Source organism: Somniosus microcephalus, chromosome 2 (genome assembly GCF_052327205.1).
Source record: "Somniosus microcephalus isolate GS21.2 chromosome 2, FLI_Smic_1.0, whole genome shotgun sequence".
Lineage (NCBI taxonomy): Eukaryota > Metazoa > Chordata > Chondrichthyes > Squaliformes > Somniosidae > Somniosus > Somniosus microcephalus.
In genome coordinates this window covers 122,991,292-123,017,377 of record NC_140988.1, presented here as the reverse complement: position 1 = coordinate 123,017,377, position 26,086 = coordinate 122,991,292, and the positions used below count along the sequence as shown (strand labels likewise).

The following is a 26,086-nucleotide window of genomic DNA, read 5'->3' as shown; positions in this document are numbered from 1 at the left end:
TAGCTCTTTTTCAGCTGGCACAGACATGATGGGCCGAATGGTCTCTCTCTGTGTCGTAAACTTCTATGATTTTATGATTCTATGAATTAGTAGAGCTGTACACAAAACAGGAAGTTCCCAGCAATACCTCTTTGTTCTCTCGCTCCCTTTATCGGGTAGATGAGAGTAAATCAATGGAGAGGTACAGAAGTTTCTGTGACAAAGGTATGCACATGTTTGAGTCTGCAGAAAGTCTGCAATCCATACATTGACCTTGATATGAATGGCTGTTGGAAGGGGTTATAGACTCCACATTTAAACGTACAACAATAATAAACAGCACAGGATGGCTATAATGTGCCGTGTTTAAAGCTCTCAATGTAAATGGGCATTGTCACTCAAGTTCATATGAACACAGCATTAGATTACATTTTTCCTTGGGCCAACTTGATGTACTTCCATTGATAAACATCATGGTGCCTTTGGCAATTTGTCTATGATTGCCTTTAATGATTACAGTTGATATTACCTTAGATTTGCTGAAGTACAGTTCTTCACAAAATAAGTAACAGTTAGATCACTTAACACCTCACTCAACTTTCAAGACTTCAGATAGTGTGAAGATGTCAGAATTTAATTTTACTCATTTTTTTTTATAATGACAGTCTTCTAAATGCATAATACTCAATGTATAAACAAATATTTTAGTAAGACTAAGCAATGAAGAACTAGATGTTATAAAATGTTCACTTAAAATGGAGATAATGCAATGCTGACTATACAAATTGACATTACATCTGGGATCATAATGTCATTACTTTCAGAGTAGAGATGATGACTGAACTTAAAGGAAACCTATTAAGATGCTAAATTTTAGATGAGCTAACTTTGAGGGTGTAAGAGAATGCATAAGCACAGCAGAGTGAGGACTTTAAAATGGGAATTTGGTGAGGGTGGGAATTCAGTGGTAAGTAGTGGGTAAGTAGCACAGAAATTTTGATTTTATCAAACTAGAATTTTATTTTAGAAAACAACAAGTTAGTTGTCAATTAACTGTCAATCAGCTACAAGTAGATCACTGGCCAAGTGTTAATTAGATACCGTGGCCTTGATATTAACCCTCCCATGACAGGCAGGAAAGCGTCGGGAGGGGGGTTAAAAAGTGAAATGCGCGGAACGCAACCCCAACCTGCCGCGCACGGCGCCATTTTTACGCTGATAGTGAGGTGGGACACTTATTAACATATTTAAAACAGGCTCCTACAGTGCAATTTGGAGCCTGATTTGAAATTGACTGCTGATGTCTGGGTCTGTTGTAAACTGATAGAGATTGATTGCAATGATTAGTCAACATCTCTTATTATTGTTATACCATGGTACTGCCAGGGTGTTAGAAGGTGAATTAGATGGACCTTAGGAATTGCTAGACGAAAGAAAGTTGCTGTAACTCAAGGTAGATACGCCCTTGGCTCTGTTAACGTTTGCTCCATGGTTCTGGCTCAAGGGATTGAGAGTTCTTTCATTGGTACTTTCCGGAGCTCACTGGACTCGGTTTTTATTACAGAGGATTGGAGTGTAGCAAATCTGATTCTTACTTTAAAAAAGAGGGTTAAGAATGAACAGTCAAATTACAGACCTGTAAGCCTTACCTCGATCATGGGCAAATTGTTTCAAACTATGATGAGCAATCGTATAAAGGACAGGGGTTAACTAGAGATAACAGCATGGTTTTAGAAGTAGCAGGTTGGGCTTAACCAATTTATTGGATTTATTTTGAGGAGGTTACAAATTTGGTGAATGATGGTGAGGTAGTGGATATTATCTACCTCAATTTCAAAAAGCATTTGGCACTGCACCACATAATAGATTTATTCATAAAATAGACAGAAAAACATTAGGCTGCCCAAGTGGCTGGGAGTGGGTTTGGGAGGGCCATGTGGTCGGGGGTTGTGGGGGGCGGGGACTTGGGGCAAGGGAAGGCTGAACTCACCTTGTGGGGAACGGAGAAGTGCTCCTGCTTCTCTTCGTCCCGCAACAAAAGTCAAAGTAAAAACACCTTTCTGGGCCTCTTCTGGTCCCGGCTCCTCTTTCTACTAGGTTGGCCCAGCATGGTTAAACTAGCAGTCGGGCCCCAATAACTTCATTGGAACCCTGTCTACACATGTCTGATCTATATATTTAAAGAAAGACCCTGCCAGTTTCTGGCAGGTTTTCCTCTCACCTGCTCAGAAGATCAGGTTAAAATCGGAACCTGGGGGTGGGCTGGGCTGGGCGGGGGTCAGCGGGAGGGATAAGTCCCACAGGCAATTTTAACTGCCTGCTCAACCAGTTTCTTTTGGGCAGTCAGGGGTTTAAAATTGTCCCTTTCAGTTTTGGTCACTGTATTACAGAAAGGATACAAAGTCTTTGGAAATAATCCAGAGGGGTCTATGAGGCTGATTATTGTGAGAGGAGTGTAGTACGCGGCAATATTTTCCATCATGGAACTTTACTCTCTTGTAAAGAGAAGAATGGAGTAGGGGCACTCGATAAAGGTCCTTAAAATTTTCCGGGGTATGGAGAAATTAGATCCAGGAAAGTTCTTCTGTCAGGTGCAGGATTTCAGAACACAGTTTAAAGTTAAGAGTATCAAAGATGAAAAGATATTTAGGCAAGATTTTTTCAGTAGGAAGATAAAATAAAGGGGTAATAGGTGACAAGTAGGGGTGGTGGAACAGAATACTATGGGCCACAGTACAGAAGATTTCAGTGTAAAGGTTTTTATTCTGTTAAAGGGGCCTGAGAAATGGTCATTGGCAGAGTGTGGATGATGGTTAAATCCTGTTGAGTCTGACAGCGTATCATTGCAATGATGGCTCTCCGGAACCTGAAAAGCAGGAGAAACGTACATGAATATATTCTGGATAAGCAATTTGCAAAAAATGCCTCTTTCTGAAAGGAAGTAGACACTTACTTCTTATTTGCAATGACATAAATGCAGGGATTATAGAACGTGGAAGACTTGGCAAAAAGTGGAGCTATAATTGCCATTGCAGGTGGAATGAGTTTTGGGTTCCCAAAAGACGACCATAAGCACACAATAGAGTACGGAGACCAAGCGACAAGGAACATCACAATCATCACAACAGACATCTGTGAGTAAAGGTAAAAACTGTTATACTTGTTTCATTTATATTCATTATTATTTCTCTTTTGTCCACTGTGACTCACCATCAAATATAGTTTCGGGGTTGGGGGAGACCCGGGCCATGAACTCTCTAGATAAGGAGTAGAAAGTGAGGCATAATGGAGAACATAAGAACATAAGAAGTAGGAGCAGGAGTAGGCCATACTGCCCCTCGGGCCTGCTCCGCCATTCAATAGGATCATGGCTGATCCGAATCTAGACTCACGTCCACTTCCCTGCCCTCTCCCCGTAACCCCTAATTCCCTTATCTGCTAGGAAACTGTCTATCTCCGTTTTAAACTTATTTAATGTTGCAGCTTCCACAGCTCTCTGGGGTAGCAAATTCCATAGATTTACTACCCTCTGAGTGAAGAAGTTTCTCCTCATCTCAGCTTTGAAAGGGCAGCCCCTTATTCTAAGATTATGCCCCCTAGTTCTAGTCTCACCCTTCAGTGGAAACATCCTCACCGCATCCACCCGATCAAGCCCCCTCACAATCTTATATGTTTCGATAAGATCGCCTCTCATTCTTCTGAACTCCAATGAGTAGAGGCCCAACCTACTCAACCTTTCCTCATACGTCAACCCCCTCATCTCCGGAATCAACCGAGTGAACCTTCTCTGAACCGCCTCGAGAGCAAGTATATCTTGTCTTAAATATGGAAACCAAAACTGCATGCAGTATTCCAGGTGTGGCCTCACCAGTACCCTGTATAACTGCAGCAAGACTTCCCTGTTTTTATACTCCATCCCCCATGCAATAAAAGCCAAGATTCCATTGGCCTTCCTGATCACCTGCTGTACCTGCATACTAACTTTTTGTGTTTCATGCACCAGGACCCCCAGATCCCTTTGTACTGTAGCACTTTGCAGTTTCTCTCCATTTAGATAATAATATGCTCTTGTGGTGGAACTACCAGAGGATTACGGACAATTGTATATAATTACTTTTACAGCAATGTAGTACAGCTGGGGGCTGCACCTTTAATGTATCTGTTAACTGTACTAGGGCTTCTTTCCTGTACTCCACGTGATGACGTCATGCCGTCCGTCACGTGATCTCTCAACGGCGGGAAGAACTTGATGACATCAGAGCTCGGAACCATCTAGCAGTTGAGCTCGGAACCTGCTAGCAGTTGAGCTCAGAACCTGCTAGCAGTTGAGCTCGGAACCTTCTAGTAGTTTCCAGAGAGCCTTTCAAGCAGACCAGACCTATTTGCATTGTATCCTACAGTTTCCTGTACAGCTTCGTTTTTGTTCATTAAATTTTATTGTTTTTGATTTTCTGAGTCGATCTCAATTCTTCGGCTAGGAACCTCAGTTCCTATATTGGTGACCCCGATTTCTTCGAACAATTTTCGTTGAAGTTACATCATGGACATGAACGCCGTCACCCTCAAACTGCCGCAATTTTGGGAGCAACAACCGGCCACGTGGTTTTTCCAGGTGGAAGCCCAATTTGCAATCCGGGGAGTAGCAGCGGATTCGACCCATTATTATTACGTGGTCTCCGCCTTCGACAGCGCCACGGCCTCGCGGGTCTTCAGCCTCCTCGAGAGTCCACCGAACGATGGCAAGTACGAAGCTTTAAAAGCACATTTACTGCAGATTTTCGGTCTGTCCAAGTTGGAGCGCGCTCACAGACTTATCTCCATGCCCGGCCTCGGGGACTCAAAACCCTCAGAGCTCATGAGCCAAATGCTCACGCTTTTGGGCTCGGAATCGCAATGTTTCCTGTTCCATGAGCTGTTTCTCTGTCAACTACCAGAGCCAGTACAGACGGCCTTGGCCAATTCCGCGATCACGGATTGTGCTGAACTCGCCGCGGAAGCGGATAAAATATTCACCGTCTCACAACAATCTTGTGCAGCCATGAGGCGCCCATCCCCCACAAGAGCGAATCCGACTCCTCCTCCTGCAGGCTGGTGTGCATACCACGCTCGTTTCGGCACGAAGGCCAGAAATTGCCATCTGCCCTGCAGTTTCTCAACCTCAAACCAGCGGTTTCTGAGAAGATCAATAAGGCCTAAGGGACGCGCCAGAGTTGCAATGGCCGTCAGGTCCGCAGGGAAACTCCTATACATTACAGACTCCCTGTTAGGGTGACGTTTTCTCTGTGGTACTGGCTCCCAGTGCAGTATCCTACCAGCATCGAAGCTAGATCTTCAATCCGGCGGTCAAGGTTCGGAAAGCGTAGGGTCCAGTTGAGTTTTGGCGGCCAACGTTTTGTTTGGGAGTTCATCATGGCGAAAGTCTCACAGGCCATCCTGGGGGCAGATTTCTTCTGCGCAAACGGGTTTCTCGTCAACGTCCGACACTGCCGGCTAATCAGTGCCTCCACTTTTCACTCGGTCCCCTGCCACCGAAGCACCGCAATGTCTTGGTCAGTTGCCTGTGCGGTCCCATCTCCAAATGAGTTCTCTCGTCTTCTCAGTGAGTTCCCTGAGCTCACCAGGCCCACATTTTCTTCTTCAGTCGCGAGGCACGGTGTGGCGTACCACATTACCACGACAGGATCCCCCATTTATGCGAGAGCTCGAAGGCTGGAACCCGGTAAACTCGCAGCCGCCAAGGCGGAGTTCCATACAATGGAATGCCTGGATATTATTCGACGTTAGAATAGTCCTTGGTCCTCGCCATTACACATTGGCCTAGAAATTCGGTGGGGTTAGCGCCCAATTAGAGGCGTTAGAGGGTCTTGCGCCGGAATTATAGCTGGTAACGAAATTGCGTTGGGCCCTACCATCGGCGTTAGCCGGTAGCGCTGCGCCGGCACCGATGACGTCATCGGTGTGCGCAGCGTCCCGGTTGCCGTGGTAACCCGGCCCCAAGCCCAAATTCAGTTGCGGCCGCCTCGCCCGTGGCAGCCGCAACCAACGATTGTTGAAAGGGATGCTACACACCTTTGTGCCGGCGCATAAAGGTGGAGCGGCGGCCGGCCGCTTTCCCGGCGGCCGCCTGCCCGCACCTCCCTCCCCGGACTCCTCCACCACCCCCCCGCGGCACTGATGTGTGTGGCCCGCGAGCCCGGCTCTTCCCCGAGGTGCCAGGCTCATTTGTCAGGCGAATCGACCGGCCAGCGGTCGGCTGCAGGCAGCTCCTCCTTAACAGAAGGAGGAGGCCTGCAGTACCCCAGCCTGCCGCACCGCCTCGGGTGCCGCAGCGGGGGATTAGCGCCTCAAAACTGCACTGAACGCCCATAGTGAGGCGCAAAAACCCTCCATTAGCGCCCGCCGCCGTCTGGGCCCGGGGCAACCGAATTTTCGTCGGGCGCAGCGGCATTAACGCCGGCGCAAAATTTCGGGCGCTAAAGCCCTGGCAGACCCACAACCGAATTTCTAGGCCATTGTTCCTAAGCCGGGCAGCAGATGGCGACCATGCGGCGACTACAGCACCTGAATGAGGCTACCACACTGGATCGGTACCCAATTCCTCACATTCAGGATTTTTCGGCCCATCTGGCAGGGAATTCCATCTTTTCCAAAGTAGACCTCATCCGAGGCTATCATCAAGTACCCGTGCATCCTCAGGACGTCCCCAAAACTGCCGTCATCACACCTTTCGGGCTCTTTGAGTTCCTTCGTATGCCGTTTGGGCTGAAGAATGCAGCACAAGCCTTCCAACGTCTCATGGATTCCGTGTTGCGCGATCTGCCGTTCATCTTCGTCTACCTAGACGACATCCTTATTGCCAGTAACAGCATGAAAGAACACATTACGCACTTGCGTACCCTTTTTTCTCGTCTCAGCCAACATGGCCTTATTATCAACCTGGCCAAGTGCCAGTTTGGGTTGCACAGCATTGATTTCCTGGGACACAGAATCACCTCAGAAGGCACCGTCCCGCTGGCCACGAAAGTGGAAGCAGTCACCTCGTTCCCTCTTCCTCAGACCGTCAGGGCCCTCCAGGAATTTCTGGGAATGGTCAATTTTTATCATCGGTTCGTCCCCAAGGCGGCATTGTTGATGCAACCTTTGTACGAGGCCCTCAGAGGTAAATCGGGCAAAGACCCGATCGATTGGACACCCCAGATGGACCAGGCTTTCCACGACACTAAGAACGCTTTGGCTGCTGCGACCATGTTGGCACATCCCCTTCTGGGCGCAACCATTGCCCTTACCACCGACGCATCTGATTATGTCATCGGGGCAGTACAGGAGCAGTGGGTCGACGGCACATGGCAACCACTGGCTTTCTTCAGCCGCCAATTGTGGAAGAACAAATGCAAGTATAGTACTTTTGACAGGGAGTTGTTGGCATTGTTTCTGGCCATCCGCCATTTTCACTTCCTACTGGAAGGACGCCCATTCACGGCTTTTGTAGACCACAAGCCACTTACTTTTGCGATGGCCAAGACAGCGGAACCATGGTCGGCACGGCAACAACGTCATCTTACGTACATATCTGAATTTACAACCGACATACAACATGTCTCGGGCAAAGACAACCTGGTGGCGGATTGTCTCTCCCGCGCCCAGCTCCACGCAGTACACCTGGGAGTCGACTATGTTGGTTTGGCAAAAGAACAGAAGGCAGACCCTGAAGTGCAGGCATACCGGACCGCACCTTACAGCTTACAAGTGGCTGATGTCAGTTTCCAGGCCACAGGGACCACACTCCTGTGTGACATCTCGATGGGTGTCCCATGTCCAATCATTCCAGTCGAATGGCGCAGGAGAATTTTCGACACTATCCATGGGTTGTCACACCCTGGCATGAGAGCGTCACAACGACTCATGGCAAAGAAATTCGTCTGGAAGGGCATGTATCTCGACGTTCGTGACTGGACCAATACCTGCGTGAGTTGCCAGAAGTCCAAGATACAACGCCATGTTAAGGCCCCAGTCGCCACTTTTCCGGTTCCGGAGCGTCAATTCGACCATGTGCACGTGGACCTGGTTGGCCCTCTCCCTTCCTCTCGCGGGTACATTCACCTCCTCACCGTAGTAGACCGCACCACCAGGTGGCCAGAGGCAATTCCTTTGGTTGCCACCACAGCAGCAGATGTCTCCAGAGCCTTCATCTCATCGTGGGTAGCTCGGTTCGGGCTACCGGCTGACATCTCCTCTGATCAGGGGCCTCAATTTACCTCTGAGCTTTGGAACGCCGTAGCTCAAGGTTTGGGCACCAAGCTTCATCGTACCACCGCCTACCATCCACAGGCGAACAGTCTGTGTGAAAGATTCCACAGGTCCCTTAAAGCCGCACTGTGTGCTAGTCTCCATGGGCCTAGTTGGGTGGACAGGCTCCCTTGGGTACTGCTAGGTCTTCGCACGGCGCCTAAGGATGACCTGCATTCTTCTTCAGCAGAGCTGGTTTACGGCCAACCACTGAGTGCCTGGCAATTTTCTTCCTCCTCACACGGAGCCCTGGTCCCCAGCTCAGCAGCTCGTCAGCCACCAGGAAGCGGCTAGGAATTTCATCCCAGTGCCTACGTCGCATCATGACCTGCAGCGCTCCCATGTCCCGGTGGATCTTAAGAGCGCAGAATACGTGTTCATTCGGCAGGATGCTCGCAAAAACCCGCTCAAACCGCCTTACACAGGTCCGTTCCACGTCATTTCATCAGGTGACAAGTCCTTCACAGTCGACGTCGGCAGTAAGCCTGACCACATCTCCATCGACTGGTTGAAACTGACGCATCTGGATCTGAGCGAACCAGTCGTCACCGCTCAGCCGCCTCGTCGTGGTCATCCACCATCGACTGCCGGTCCAGTACAGCCACAGTCATCCGCCGAGTCGCCAGTGCCCGCCTCACCGGGTCGACCACAGCCGGCCTCTTCTTCTCCTCCGCCTGCGGCGTCATCTCAACCACAGCCAACGGCCAGTTCGTCTTCTAGCGCTCTGTTCCAGCTGCCGGGGTATCGCAGTCGGTCGGACAGACTCGTCAGGCCCCCTTCTCACCTTACCTTCTCTGTTAAAAGCATTTCTGGGAGGGGCGCATGTGGCGGAACCACCAGAGGATTACGGACAATTGTATATAATTCCTTTTACAGCAATGTAGTACAGCTGGGGGCTGCACCTTTAATGTATCTGTTAACTGTACTAGGGCTTCTTTCCTGTACTCCGCGTGATGACGTCATGCCGTCTGTCTCGTGATCTCTCAACGGCGGGAAGAACGTGATGACGTCAGAGCTCGGAACCTTCTAGCAGTTGAGCTCGGAACCTGCTAGCAGTTGAGCTCGGAGCCTTCTAGTAGTTTCCAGAGAGGCTGTCAAGCAGACCAGACCTATTTGCATTGTATCCTACAGTTTCCTGTACAGCTTCGTTTGTTCATTAAATTTTATTGTTTTTGATTTTCTGAGTCGATCTCAATTCTTCGGCTAGGAACCCCAGTTCCTACACTCTTTGATTTTTTCTGCCAAAGTGCATAACCTCACACTTTCCAATATTATATTCCATCTGCCAAATCTCTGCCCACTCACTTAGCCTGTCTATGTCCTTTTGCAGGTTTTTTATGTCCTCCTCACTCACTGCTTTCCCTCCCATCTTTGTATCGTCGGCAAACTTGGATATGTTGCACTCGGTCCCTTCCTCCAAATCGTTAAAATAGATTGTAAAGAGTTGGGGTCCCAGCACTGACCCCTGTGGAACACCACTAGTTACTGATTGCCAGCCCGAGAACGAACCATTTATCCCAACTCTTTGTTTTCTGTTAGATAGCCAATCTTCCACCCATGCCAGTATATTACCCCCAATCCCGTGATTTTTTATCTTGATCAGTAATCTTTTGTGTGGAACCTTGTCAAATGCCTTTTGGAAGTCCAAATACAGGTTTGGGGCACACCATGTTTTGACTGCATAGAACAACAACAACAACAGCAATTTGTATTTATATAGCACCTTTAACATAGTAAAATGTCCCAAGGCACAGGTGTATTATAAGACAAAAAATTTGACATTGAGCCACATAAGGAGAAATTAGGGCAGGTGACCAAAAGTTTGGTCAAAGAGGTAGGTTTTAAGGAGCATCTTAAAGGAGGAAAGAGAGGTAGAGAGGCAGAGCGGTTTAGGCAGGGAATTCCAGAGCTTAGTGCCTAGGCAACAGAAGACACGGCCACCAATGGTTGAGCGATTAAAATCAGAGATGCTCAAGAGGGCCGAATTAGAGGAGCGCAGATATCTTGTGGGGTTGTGGGGCTGGAGGAGATTACAGAGATAGGGAGGGGTGAGGCCATGGAGGGATTTGAAAACAAGGATGAGAATTTTGAAATTGAGGCGTTGCTTAACCGGGAGCCAATGTAGGTCAGTGGGCGCAGGGGTGATGGGCGAACGGGACTTGGTGCGAGTTAGGACACGGGCAGCTGAGTTTTGGATGACCTCAAGTTTACGTAGGGTAGAATGTGGGAGGCCAGCCAGGAGTGTGATGGAATAGTCAAGTCTAGAGGTAGCAAAGGCATGGATGAGGGTTTCAGCAGCAGATGAGCTGAGGGAAGGGCAGAGAAGGGCGATATTACGGAGGTGGAAATAGGCGGTCTTAGTTTTGCTGTGGATACGTGGTCGGAAGCTCATTTCAGGGTCAAATATGACACCAAGGTTGCGAACAGTTCAGCCTCAGACAGATGTTAGGGAGAGGGTTGGAGTCAATGCCTAGGGAACGGAGTTTGTGGCGGGGACCGAAAGCTATAGCTTTGGTCTTCCCAATATTTAATTGGAGAAAATTTCTGCTCATCCAGAATTGGACGTCAGACAAGCAGTCTGATAACTTAGAGACCGTGGAGGGGTCGAGAGACGTGGTGGTGAGGTAGAGCTGGATGTCATCAGCGTACATGTGGAAACTGATGCTGTGTTTTCGGATGATGTCGCCAAGGGGCAGCATGTAGATGAGAAATAGGAGGGGGCCAAGGATAGATCCTTGGGGCACACTAGAGGTAACAATGCGGGATTAGGAAGAGAAGCCTTTGGTGATGTATTGACTGTGCTGAGACAGCAAAGACTTGAACTATGAGAGGGTAGTGCCAGAGGTGTGGATTACAGAGGAAAGACAGTGAAGGAGAATGGAGTGGTTGATATATTATAAACTCAGAAAGGACAAGAAGGGACAGCTGCCATGTTTGCAGTCACAGGATGTGGTTGGTGACTATGGTCAGGGTTTTGTGCTGTGGATGGATGGAAGCCAAACAAGGTGTTAGGAGAAAGGAACGAGAGTTGATGGTAGGATTTTTAAGAAGGGGATGATGACAGCAGTTTTGGCGGCAGAACGATTCTGAACACAGACCTAAATCTCCATTAGATTTCACCATTCTATGTGATTTTTTATTTAAGATATTGTAATTGAATTGTGAAAGAGTAACTTTCTTACCTTTGTTACATCCAGTTGATCTGACCAATCCAAGGTTATATTTTCTAGGCCATCGTGGTGTGTAAATCTTTTCATTGTCTTTGACACGTTGTAATAGCAGAAGAACATGATCGACAGTGGCACCATAAAATTAACTGCAATTACTGTCATGGTATAGGAAACAAACAGCCTGGGAACAAAGCCAGGCAATGAATCAGACCAATTCTCAGTGTTCGGTTGATATTGTAACTATCCTCTGAATAGACAGTAATGCCTCATTTTTTTAAACTAAATAATGCAAACTCCATATCTACAGATTGGTCTGGATGCACCTCAACCCCAAGATCTGAAATAGATTAACTCAGAGATGTGAGGAGAAAGCAGAAGCAGGGAATCACCATCAAAAATACATGGACTGTAAAAAAAACATTAGCGCTTCTGCCCTTCCATGTACTCTTACTCTCCCTACCTATCATGCCTGTGGTGTACCAACTGACTGAAGAGCTGTGGAAGAAGATAAAGAACAGGAAAACAGGAAAAAAAGAATGCTACACTGTGGCTAAAATAGTGATAAACGTTCCACATGAGAAGGAATGATAGGCAAAGGCAGTGGAGGCCATATTGTTCCAATTTATCCATTATCCGTTTGCGTACTAAACAAGCTATGAAAATGGCAACGTACCCCAGAGCAGTATAAAGGCAATTGATTATCAGTGGAAGATGCTTGATTAAGTACAGTACTGCCAGTTGAGGGTAATGCAATGCAATGACTACCAGCAGTGTGGGAGACACACAGTACCCCTGTAAAATGGCGGGTCAGAAGAGACTACCGGCAGCGCGGGAGAGTCAGACTCCTGTTACAGGGGTATTGAGGTGTTCCGACTTCCGACAGCCCCAAGAAGCCGAGTAGTGGCAGTTTGGAGAACTACCCCCACTGACTAACTCGGCCACCACAGGAGACTCGGACTTGGACTCAGCAACATTGCCGGTTATTGAAGTGTTTTCGGAGTGAGAATTTTGCCAGTTAATAGAGAATTCCGGATATTTAGGTGCTGTTTAAATGAGAGTTTCCTGTACATGGCCCGTATTTTGCATTGAGATTAACGGTGAGGCTAACAGTGCTCACCGTTATTATGGAGTAAATCGGACAGCAATTTCCGGAGTATGCACCTGCGCAATTAGACGTGACAATCTGGAAGTTGCTGTCCGAGTTAGCCTGCTCCTCCATAGGGTGCACTGTAACAGTACCTCGATGACAGACTCTGCATTGAAATCCATGTAAGGGCGTGAAGTTGCGGTACTTGCCCACTAGATACCCACTAAACACGGCAGAAAATGGAGTGATAAGTCATAATTACTGCCGAAATACCTCCCTGACACTAAAAATTTAATTTTAGCAGTGTGGAGTCTCATTCCTTCAGAATGTAATTAGTGTTGGAGATTTTAAAAAATATTTAAATTAAAATAATTTTTAAAAACTTTTTCTTTCTGTCTTTTATCTCTCTCTCTCTTAATTCCATTTTTTGTTCCCTCTCTTTATTTCACTTTCTGTTCATGATTTGAAACTATTTTATAATTCCTGGTTAGACTCTGAGTGTCTCAGTGAGGATTCTTCAATCTGATTGGTTGAAAAGCCCTGCTCCCACACGCCACAGATCCCCTGTAAACGGCGCCGCGCTGGATCAGACGCCTGATGACAGCAAGTTGCCACTCAAAAGCCCACAAAAGGTGTGTGAGCAGCTGTGAGTATCGTGAACGGTGAGCACCGTTCCTTCACCGCTGACCGCAAAATCCGGGCCAATGTCTTGTAAGCATAAATCGAGCCTGGAGTTGGCAAATATCATGAATTTTCTAATCTTAACTAGTTCTGATATAAAGGTATCCCATCCCTAGGATGGAATTCATGCAGTGACCTAATTGGAAGCAATAATAGGCTAGAAAGGTCTGTTGGTGATATCAGAAGACAAATCCTCAATGCATTCATATGAAATTTCTCTGTCTGCTAATTTAATAGTTGCCTTAACTCATTTCATTGTGAATAGTGGACAGAGGAAGTTGCAAATAAGTTAAGTACCTGTACACTAATATCGCTAACAGTAATTTCTAGCCTTCTGTATTTGCAAGTTGAGAATATGGTGGTTAGCATATATGTGGCTTTTCGAATCCTAAACATACAAGAATGAACTAGCCTTAAACATATAAGAATGAGCTAGAATTTTCTCCTTTCATCTCTTGAACATAGATTTCATTTCAAACAGATGATGGAAAGTATCCACTCTTTGTGGTCCTTAAAAAGGCTTACATGAAATACATTTTGGCAATTTAATTTAATTTAAGTGATATGAGTCAACAGCATGAAAATATCTCAAATTTCCCACTGAACTTCCAGTCTCTCAAGTCAGAATGATGACTACTGTGGGAAATGGAACAATCCACATCGATGCAGCAAGGATGCTCATTCCAAAGTTGGGGTGCAGGCAAATTGTTGGAGTGAAGCAGGGAAGAGGGGCTCCACTTCTGAGTTTGATATTGGATGTTACAAGTGAGAAAGTGCTTCATTTCCCAGATGGGGGGTAAACAAGGTGTCGTTGCTCCTGGCCACGATTTGAGTGGCCACTGCTATAAATAGCATGCGTGAATGTTGACTGGGATAGAATCAGGCTTGATTGTGACGCTTCAACAATCAAAGTCCTTTAACCCTCACTGTCAAGGCTCAGAAATGAAGAATGACGACTTGGGTGAGGTACTGGAGCATAATCAGCAGAGCCATACCTCAGCATGTGTCAGCACCTTTAGGTGAGAAGGGAAGAAAATGGGGGAAGGGGAAAGAAATGGTTTTACTCCTAACTGTAGATAGAATTTTTAATTGAAAGCATTCCGCCATGGTAATATTTCCCATTAAACATTGTATTTGTGTTTATTTGATTTTCAATGTCTGAAATAGAGGATTTATTTTTGGGAAAAAGTGCAAGGGTTAATGTGAAATTAATGCTGATTTATAAGATCAATGTTTTAATTAAAACAAATATGAAGAGAAGAAAACAAAAGAAAACTTACGAGTCGTTGTTCCTCCAATTAATGGTACATGTAGCTCCTGTTGGATCTGGAGCATAGCTCGCCCAACCCATTACTGGCATCAGAGCCCAGAACAGGCCATTCACCCAGGCAACTGTGATCAGAGCCGTGTAGGTGGCACTGGTCATCTTCCTTCCTGTTAAAACATTTATTGATAAGTGGACCACTTCAGTTGATTACACAGCTACAGACAACTCAACATATTTACAAAACAATACATGTTGGAAGATGACATAAATTGAGTGTTATCTGAACTGCAAGACTGTGCTACAACATGCAAGTCACTTGAATTCAATTGTTATTTTGTATAATACAAATATGCCGAACATTTTCTCCGTGTTAGGTATAGCAAAAATTGTCAACTTGTTTATAAAGAACAAGTTTGTGATTTTACTACACCTAATCACACAGAGGAAATCTTCACCCATAGTGGTTTGGTTACATTTGTACTCAGGAGAGGCAAAGGACCAGCGATGTCTGCTACTATATTACACAACTGTTTATCAAGACTGTCTTCGGAAGACAGCGGGCGGAGGCCTGCAATCTGGAAAAATCTGCGCTCTTACCTGAGGGCTCCCGGGACGAACACACTTCCGCTCCTGGGCCTCACCAAACTTGAAGTGCGCAGGGCCCAGGTATCCCAGGGGCGCATGTAGTTCGCAGCGTCCCTGGGATCACGTGGGCCATGGGGAGCCAATCAAAGACGGGAATCTCCCTTCATACATTTGACAGGAAGACCTGTCAAATATATGAATGGAGATCAATGAAAAAACATAGTAAAACTTTAAATACATTTTTTTTTAAATCACATTTTTAAAATGACTTGAAATTACAATAAATTAAGTATTTTAAACAAAAATTACATTTTTTGGAAAAAATAATTAAAGTTTTTTACAGGGCTAAAAATAAACTTACCTTTTTTAAAAGTGTTTTTAAATGATAAATCAGTGAAAACATTTTTTTTAAAACATTTTTCAACTCATCTTTTTCAACTCAGGTGTAAGAATTGTAAGGGTTTTCTGCGGGCGGAGAGTCTCCAAAAAGCGGAACTATCCGCCCGCAGAAGCCCTTCTCCAGTGCAGCCGGAGGATCTGTCAAGACCATTCTTGACAGATCGGAAATGCCGGTTTTCAGCCTGAAACCGGCATTTCCGATGTCCCTACGGGTGGGTACACAGCGCGTACCCACCCGTAGGGATCGGAATATCTGGGCCATTATGTCACAGATTCAAGAAACTGCTGCTGTGACACTAGAAGACTGCACACCCATTACAGATTATGTGAACATAGTATGCAAAATTAAGAAACTGCACTAAGGAAAAGTATTGGAGAGGTTACTTCATGATTTATTTTATTTTGTTGTGATGTAGAATAAGACTGTTTTTACCATAGGTATGTTCTTACTACTTTGACGATACAATGAGTTGAAATCCACACAAATTAAAAGAAAGGTGATGATGTCCTATAATAGTCCATTTGTGCTCAACTGCATTGTGCTGGGGAAATGGCAACATATGTATTTGTGTCTAGGATTTCCCCATATACTGAGTTTCTCATCTCAGCTGTGCCTTAGCAAAAGGAAATCAGGCACATTTCCACAGGAAGAGAAAGAGAAATGACATGGCCGTTCAATTTGGACCATTCTCACAAAATCCCAGAGGCTGTACTGACATAGGCCTGGGACCACAGTATAGCGCAAGGAATGATGTTTGACCCAGAGGTACCTGAATAGAGAGAGAATCTAGAAAATTGGTACAAATGAGGAGAGAAGCAAACAAAATTCCAAGATTCCATCTCTGGTCTGTATTAAACCTCTATGTTATCACTGAACCATACTCATTTTGAAATATTATATATATATATTGGCTATGTTTGTCTTTCTGTTTCAATAGCAGATTTTGTTAAGGATAAGACACAGAATGAAAAAGCTAAGGAATTCACAGCAATATAAATATCTTGACTATTCCATAACTAAGCTATGACTATAGCTTTACCTATTTCAGGCTTACTAATCATCAGGTACCGGTCAATAGCGACTACAGTAAGTAACCCAATGCTCGCCATCCCAAAAAAGATATTTAGAGCTGCATAAGCCTGAAAGAAAGCAGACATGGTTAAAACAGACAAAGGAAATGCATGCAATCTAATGGAAACACTTGTTTGGCGATCGGTAGTGGGGAAAATGCTAGAGTCTATTATAAAAGATGTAATAGCAGAGCACTTGGAAAACAGTGACCGGATCAGACAAAGTCAACATGGATTTACAAAAGGTAAATCGTGCTTGACTAATCTACTGGAATTTTTTGAGGATGTAACTGGTAAAATAGATAAGGGCGAACCAGTGGATGTGGTGTATTTGGACTTTCAAAAGGCTTTCGATAAGGTCCCGCATAAGAGATTAGCATGTAAAGTTAAGGCACATGGGATTGGGGGCAAGGTATTGACTTGGATAGAAAACTGGTTGGCAGACAGAAAGCAAAGAGTTGGAATAAACGACTCTTTTTCCGAGTGGCAGGCAGTGACTAGTGGGGTACCGCAGGGATCGGTCCTTGGACCCCAGCTATTCACAATATATATTAATGATCTGGGTGAGGGAACTAGAATATCTCCAAGTTTGCAGACGACACAAAGCTGGGTGGGCGTGTGTGCTGTGAGGAGGATGCTGAGAAACTCCAGTATGATTTGGACAGGTTGGGTGATTGGGCAGACGCATGGCAGATGCAATATAATGTGGATAAATGCGAGGTTATCCACTTTGGTGTCAAAAACAAGAAGGCAGATTATTATCTGAATGGCAGTAGATTGGGAGAAGGGGAAGTGCAACGAGACCTGGGCGTCCTTGTGCACCAGTCGCTGAAGGTAAGCATGCAGGTGCAGCAGGCGGTTAAGAAAGCAAATGGTATGTTGGCCTTCGTAGCGAGAGGGTTTGAGTACAGGAACAACGATGTCTTGCTGCAGTTGTACAGGGCCTTGGTGAGACCACACCTTAAGTATTGTGTGCAGTTTTGGTCGCCTTATCTGAGGAAGGATGTTCTTGCCATGGAAGGAGTGCAGCGAAGATTCACCAGGGTGATACCTGGGATGGCAGGAATGACGTATGAGGAGAGATTAGGTCGATTGGGCTTGTACTTGCTGGAGTTTAGAAGAATGAGAGGGGATCTCATTGAAACTTATAAAATTCTAACAAGACTAGACAGACTAGATGCAGGAAGGATGTTCCCGATGGTCGGGGAGTCCAGAACCAGGGGTCACAGTCTAAGGATAAGGGGTAAGCCATTTAGGACAGAGATGAGGAGGAATTTCTTCACCCAGAGAGTGGTGAACCTGTGGAATTCTCTACCACAGAAGGCAGTAGAGGCCAATTCATTAAATATATTCAAGAAGGAGTTGGATATATTTCTTAAGGCTAAAGGGATCAAGGGATATGGGGAGAAAGCAGGGACAGGGTACTGAATTTGGATGATCAGCCATGATCACATTGAATGGCGGAGCAGGCTCGAGGGGCCGAATGGCCTACTCCTGCTCCTATCTTCTATGTTTCTATGTTGGGGGTGAGCTCCTTCAGAAGACATGCTAAAAAGGCTTCCGTGTGGCTGTTCTGCTAGTTCAGGTGGCAGTTAAAGATCAAAAAGGATGGAGATCTCCCAATGTTTTCAAATAATCCATTGTATATGAAATGTTTTGTGATGAGAGATATGATACCAATGCAAGTCTTTCTACAATTCAATGTTGTTCATTTCAAGATTCCCTTATGCTATATGTTAAAGCGTCAGCTATGGCTCAGTTGGTAGCACCCTCGCCTCTGATTCAGAAGGTTGTGGGTTCAAGTCCCACTCCAGAGACTTGAGCACAAAAATCTGGGCTGACACTTCAGTGCCATACTGAGGGAGTGCTGCACTGTTGGAGGTGCCGTCTTTCGGATGAGACATTAAACCGAGGCCCTGTCTGCTCTCTCAGGTAGACGTAGAAGATCCCATGGCACTATTTTGAAGAAGAGCAGGAAGTTATCCCCAGTCTCCTGGCCAATATTTATCCCTCAATCAACATCACTAAAAAACAGATTATCTGGTCATTGCAGTTTGTGGGAGCTTGCTGTGCACAAATTAGCTTCCGTATTTCCTACATTACAACCGTGACTACACTTCAAAAAGTACTTAATTGGCTGTAAAGCACTTTGGGATGTCCGGTGGTCGTGAAAGGTGCTATATAAAAGCAAGTCTTTCTTTTTTTATATATTAAAACTATTATGGTATTTGTGTGGAAGAATATCAGTGGAAAAATAATTATGTTTTCAATAAACTTACAATATATGATGACATAAATCTTTTATCGTTTTAGTATCCCAAGCAAAGGTTAAATAAATGACAGCAACTAATGTTTAAAAAGAAAGCACTGACTTCTTTTTTATTTGCGCCGAAACTTTCAACTTCGGCAGAAGCATAAAACGGGAGATATTGGATTAGCCACCCATTATACACCCACCCGATTTTCAAATCAACGGAAAGGAAAATTGAGCGGGTGCATAAAGGGCACCTCATCCAATATCGTCCACTTTACGCCCCACAGAAGTTGAAGGTTCCTCCCTTGATCTTGGGATGTGGACAACACTGGCAAGGCTACATTTATTGCCCATCCCTAGTTGTCCTGAGAATATGGTGATGGACCTTCTCCTTGAACCGCTGCAGTCCTTATAATGACCATGTTCGCACAATGGTGTTAGATTGGGAATTTCAGGATATTGATTCAGTGACAATGAAGCAATGGTGATTTGTGTCAGGATGGTGCAAGACTTGGAGGGGAACTTGGGGTTGATGGTACACCTTCGCATTTAGCGTGACTGTTTGCCTATTTTATAGGCATGCCTTCTAGTCCTACTATCACAATCCATTTTGGATATCTCCTCCAAATCTACTATATCTAGTCTCTCTGAGCCAATGTTTCTCAAAATGAATAACCCTAATTCTCTAAGTCTAATTCTTGTAACTAAGAGAGCTAGGTTTCAGCAGCATCTTTCTTGCCTCATCCTGCACCCTCTCTGGGGACCAAAACTGGACACAATGCACCAAGTGTGGACGTACCAAAGCTTTCCATAACTAAAGTATAGTGTTCCTAGACTTGTACTTTATTGGCCTAGCAATATTTCCCAATATTCCATTTGATTTCCCTACAACTGCCTTATATTTGCATGTGAAACTTTAGCAACTGACCAATTATTACCCCTACTTAGTTACTTTAAATTGCCAACGATGCATGGAATAGACTTGCATTGAGTGCCTGACCCCATTCATATAACATAGCACTTCTCCACATTAAATGTAATCTGCCATTTATAAGTCCATTCTATCAAATAAGCTAGCAACCTCCTCCTTACTGCCAACCACTTTAGATATTTTTGTATCATCTGTAAATTTAACAGCATGAATAAAAACAAACAACATTAAATGACCCAACACAGAGCCTTGAGAAACGTCACTCATTGCTCAGCCCCAATTCAAACTCTTATGTTTGTGAAATGTTTACCAATTCCCAATCAATTTTGTTATTTCTCCAATAATACCTTGATGCCCTTTTTTTCTAATAATCATCTGTGCAGCTTAATTAAAAGTCTTTTTGAAGATTCAAGTAGACAGTATAATCTAGGTACATTTCCATAAGGGGGAGAGAGAGGGCAACCAAAGCCAGAGATCGCTGGATGACGAAGGAGTTGGAGAGTAGGATGAAGCAGAGCAAGGGGGCATATGACAGATGTCAGCTTGATAATACAAGGGAGAATCAGGTTGAATGTAAAAAGTACTGAGAAGTGAAAAAGGAAATAAGAAGAGCAAAGAGACAGTACGAGAATAGATTGGTGGCTAACATAAAGGGAAATCCAAAGGCAAATTCTATAGGTGGTGGTGCCAGAGGACTGGAGGTTTGCAAATGTTACACCCTTGTTCAAAAAAGGAGAGAAGGATAAACCTGGCAATTACAGGCCAGTCAATTTAACGTGGTAGTGGGGAAGCTTTTAGAAACAATAATCTGGGAGAAAATTAACAGCCATTTGGATAAGTATGAACTAATAAAGGAGAGCCAGCACAGATTTGTTGTTTGACTAACTTGATTGAGTTTTTTGATGAGGTAACAGAGAGGGTGGATGAGGGCAATGTGGTTGATGTTGTTCACATGGACTTTCAAAAGGCGTTTGATAAAGTACCACATATTAGGCTTGTTAGCAAAATTGAAGCCCATGGGATAAAAGGGGCAGTAGCAACATGAATTCAAAATTGGCTCATGGATCGAAAACAGAGAGTTGTGCTGAATGGCTGTTTTTTGGACTGGAGGGAGGTATACAGTGGTGTCCCCAGGGTCCAGTACTAGGACAATTGCTGTAGTTGATATGCATTAATGATTTTGACTTGGGGGTACAGGGCACAATTTTGAAATTTGCAGATGACACAAAACTTGGAAGTGTACTAACAATGAGGAATACAATAATAGACTTCAAGAAGACATAGACAGGATACAAAGCCAGGAAGTTATGCTAAATCTATATAAGACACTGGTGGAATGGGCGGACACATAGCAAATTAAATTCAACACAGCAAAGTGTGAGGTGATACATTTTGGCCGGAAGAATGAGAAAAGACAATACCAGCTAAATGGTACAATTTTAAAGGGGGTGCAAGAAGAGAGCGACCTGGGGGCGTTTGGGGACAAATCTTTGAAGGTGCAGGACAGGTTAACAAAGCAGTTAATAAAGCATATGGGATCCTGGGCTTTAAAAATAGAGGCAGAGAGTACAAAAGGCAGCAAGTTATGCTAAACCTGTATAAAACACTAGTTCATCCCCAGCTGGAGTATTGTGTCCAATTCTGGGCTCCACACTTTAGGAAGGACATGAAGGCTTTGGGGAGGGTACAAAGAGATTTACTAGAATGGTTCCAGGGATGAGGGATTACAGTTACGTGGATGGACTAGAGAAGCTAGGGTTGTTCTCCTTGGAGCAGAGAAGGCTAAGGGGAGATTTTATAGAGGTGTTTAAAATCATGAAGGGTTTAGCTAGAGTAAATAAAGAGAAGCTGTTTCCAATGGCTGAAGAGTTGATAACGGGGGGGCACAGATTTAAGGTGATTGGCAAAAGAACCAGAGGTGACATGAGGAAAAACTTTTTTACACAACAAGTGGTTAGGATTTGGAATGCACTGCTTGATAGGGTGGTGGAAACAGGTTCAATAGTAGCTTTCAAAAGGGAATTGATAAATACTCGAAGGAGAAAAAATTGCAAGGATGTGAGGAAAGAACCAGGGAGTGGGACTAACTGGATTGCTCTTCGAAAGAGCCGATGCAGACTGGATGTCCTCCTTCTGTGCTGTTCTATTCTATGATTCTAACTGTTGTAGTTACTGCCTCAAAAAACACATGTCAAGTTAGTGAGGCATGACTTGGTACTACTAAAGCCATGTTAGGTAGCCCAAATTACTGTGGTATTCTCTTCGCTGTGTTTATTGAAAGCTGCTCAGTATGTAAATAGAACATTTATCAGTAGTACCCTGAGGAAGTATAAAGGCCCTGCAACACAGATGAATTGAGTGAGGGAGTCTGGAATTCATTGTTAATCAACATAACTCAAACAAGATTACTTAGTGTTAAATACTCCTATTTAAAAAAAAATGTCTTACTATATAGCATTTTCAGAAGGATACAAGTATTTTCACAAGTATTCTGAAGAGAACAGCTTGTGTTCATGCATGCATTTTAATTGGTATGAAAGTTATTATTCTCTGTCCTTCCACACCACCATGAGAAAAGCAAAGGCGTATTTTTTATACTCTTTTAAGAAAGAAAATTCTACATGTCCTTCAGTTGTAGATTGGAGTAGATGTACTTTTGTTTCAATTAATTGGAATGCATTATTTTGGATTAGGTTACTTCAGGTGATAGTATTTAAATTTATTTTTCTGGTTCTCTACAGTAAAATAATTATCACACTGAATCGGAGTGGAGAGGAGAGGGGAGGAAGAGAGGGAGAGGGAAAAAAGGAGATATGAGTTGCCAAAACAATTCTTCAATGAGGAAATTATAATAATGAAGAGAAATGAATAAATTTTACAAATACTGCAAGAATGTTTTTTCTCCCTTATATAAACAATAGATTTTCTGTCAGCAAACTGACCTGACAGCCTGAATGGCCAAACTTCCAGCTACCATGCAGGTCTGAAGCGGCTGACATTGGGTAGCCAATGGCACTCACCCCAATGTCAGTGAAAGCCAGGTTCACGATAATTGCGTTGGTTGCTGTGCGGAACTCCTTGAACTTAACAAACATAATTAAAACTATTATGTTGCTGAATAGACTTAATACTCCTGCAATGAAACACAATGACAAGTTTCTCATTAATGTTTCCACTGTAATCAAAATAAACATCACATTTAAAATTTGCACAGTTGTAGCTTGTTAACAATGACATCATGCCTTTGCATATTATAAATGGGGAAAATGAAAAACAAAGTTGATTTTCTGACACAAACTTCAACTTATTGTCACTATTATAAGCTAGTTAAGTATATATTTCATAAATATGTGCAATAGTTCTTGTTCCACAGCACAGTCCATTTCTATGTAGAATAATTACATTTCATTATTGGCCCAAAGTAAAATTTTCATTGAATACTCTTATTTGCATCTTAAGGACCAACATATTTCAATCATTTCAATCAACATTTTGTTCACTGTTCATAACTACTTTTAAACAAAAACAATCAAGTACCTGCAGTTATCAAATAAGCTGCAACAATTTTATGCTCCGTCTGAGAGAAGACAGATTTGGGTTCCATTTCAGTGGAGTCAGCGGAGGAATTGAAGGTAGTATTCCCGGAGAGGTTTTCCAAAGCACCTTCCATTACTGTCATTAGAAAACTCTTAGGATTCCAATAAAACCTGAGAAAGATTCTGTTTTTATCGATTCAATGGTAAAATTGGACACAAAGGCCCGTCACCAGACCACAAAGGCTCTCCGTCACTGTGGCTGCCACAAGGTTAATTGGATCAACCAGTGAAAGGGATTTAAAACCTGGAACTCAAGCCCCTTGTTACTTGAACAATGAGCACCACTTTACTATGCAGAGAATTACTTGAACAAGATTTAAGTCACATGCTGCTTTTTTCTGCTTACAATAAATATATTGTACTTCCAGCATCCATCCTGAGTATGAGCATATTTCAGGTATCTTCATACTGAACCAGCAAAGGTTCACTCAAGTGTTGTATAAAGAATTGAAAAGCAGAGGGGTTACAGCAAAGTACATTACCAGCACTCTGAAAATTCTTTCTAATCACATCATCATAGTAATCCTTCCACACTGCTGTGTTCATATCCATGTTCGAGGTGACACGAGCTCATCCTGCAAGTTGAATCTACCTTCTCCCCTTGAACAAAATTACTATGAAGTACATTGTGGAGCTCTTTGTGGAAGTTAATTTGTGTGAACGTTACTACCAACTAGAAAAGAACACCTGACCCTGCTTGATTCAGGCTGTACTAGGTTTCCTCCATATTTCCATCACTTTTATTCGTCCATTCACCAAAAGCACTCCCAGCCTTTACATAGAATTACATAGAATATACAGCACAGAAACAGGCCATTCGGCCCAACCAGTCCATGCCAGCGTTTATGTTCCACTCGAGCCTCCTCCCATCCTTCCTTATCTAACTCTATCAGCATAGCCCTCTATTCCCTTCTCCCTCATATGCTTATCTAGCTCCCCCTTAAATGCATCTATACTATTCTCTTCAACCACTCCCTGTGGTAGTGAGTTCCACATTCTCGCCACTCTCTGGGTAAAGAAGTTTCTTCTGAATTCCCTATTTGATTTCTTATGACTATCTTATATTGATGGCCTCTAGTTTTACTCTTCCCCACAAGTGGAAACACTCTCACTGTATCCACTCTATCAAAACCTTTCATAATTTTAAAGATCTCTATTAGGTCACCCCTCAGCCATATCTTTTCAAGAGAAATGAGACCCACCCTTTCCTGCATTTCTGGTATCATCCTTGTAAATCTTTTTAGCACCCTCTCCAGTGCCTCTATATCCTTTTATAATATAGCAACTAGAATTGTACACAGTACCCCAAGTGTGGTCTAACCAAGGTTTGATATAAGTTTAGCATAACTTCACAACTTTTCAATTCTATCCCTCTAGAAATAAACCCTATTTCAGGATTTATTAGTACTCTAAGACAGATTGCAAGTGTGCATTTTTTTAAATCTAGAGAAGAGATGGCAGAGGCACTATTACACTTATTTAATAATTCTTTAGAAAAAGGTGTAGTGCCAGAGGTCTGGAGGATAGCTAATGTTATTATACCTATATTTAAGGAGAGGTGGGGAGGGAGAACATGTCTAGGGAACTATAGACCAATCAACTTAACATCAGTGGTAGGAAAAATAATGTAATCTTCCTTTGCTGGGCTTCTTACATACTGGGTTAGAAAGGAGGCCTGCGCATTGTAGGAACTCCATTCCCTTATCCCCTTTACCTACCTCTTCTGGTCAATTAATTTAGAGGTATTTGATTTTTTCTACTCATTTCCCTAATTTGTTTGCATATTTCTTTCTCCACCTCCCTTCCACTATTTGGTGGTCTGTAGACTACCCATATTATTGTGATTGATCCTTTATTATCTTTGATCTATATCCACATGGATTTTATTTCTGTCTTGCTGATAGCTGCGTCACTTTTTTCTACTGCCATTATGTTATCTCTAATAAGTACAGCTTCTCCACCTTTCCTTTTCCCTCTCTATCTTTTCTAAATATGTTATACCCTGCAATCTTTAATTCCCAGTTCTGAGTTTTCTAAAACCATGCCTCAGTAATCCCTACTATATCTGGTTCCTCACAATGTATTATTGCCTCCAGTTCCCGTTTTATTATGGACACTGCGTGCATTGCTATACAGACAGCTTACCTCATTTTTAATAGCAGTTCCTCTCACTTTATTTGTAACCATCTTTTTATACTCCTGTTCTATAACTCTATTTATTCCCTAGCCATTTATGTCCTCCCTTAGTTTAGTCTGTCCTATCCTGTTTTGTTTAGATTTAGGCAGGTTTCATTTCTTGTAGATCCCACCCCGTCTTACTAGTTTAAAGCCTTTGCCACCTCCCTATTTACCCTTTCCGCTAGGACACTGGTCCCATTCCAGTTCAGGTGGAGCTACTTTCTGTCCTAGTACTGGAGCCAGTGTCCCACGAAAAGAAACCCTTCTTTCCCACACCAGCCCTTTCTGCTAGTCTCCACCATGCTTCAATTTCCATATGCGTCCACTGTCCCTCTCATGCCTCCAAACTCATGACATACCTCAAAAGTATTTTTCCATTTGATTCATTCTTTTTAAGATTGCTTGCTTAGAATTGGTAATATCCCTTTGGTTCTGGTTTCCTGCCTTTGATCATCCCCTTCTAGTAACATATTTGAAACAGATTAATGCTTTTGTATAAATAGTGGAGAGAATTCCTTATAATTGCATACAGGAGTTCCTCCCAATGTCTGAGTGTCTCCATTTTCCCGCCCACTTATTGCCTCCTGAATTCTCCCTTCAAC

The 26,086-nt window shown here is 43.8% G+C and overlaps 1 protein-coding gene across 1 annotated transcript; it reads right to left on the bottom strand.

Moving 5' to 3' along the window:
• rrh (retinal pigment epithelium-derived rhodopsin homolog) lies at positions 1-26,086 on the bottom strand. Its single transcript, XM_085962210.1, has 7 exons — positions 23,248-26,086; positions 22,653-22,843; positions 16,495-16,594; positions 14,484-14,637; positions 11,448-11,616; positions 2,933-3,111; positions 1-2,845 (listed from the first exon to the last, which is right to left on the bottom strand). The coding sequence occupies exons 1-7, from the start codon at positions 23,387-23,389 to the stop codon at positions 2,740-2,742; spliced, it is 1,041 nt and encodes a 346-aa protein (XP_085818336.1). The 5' UTR covers positions 23,390-26,086; the 3' UTR covers positions 1-2,739.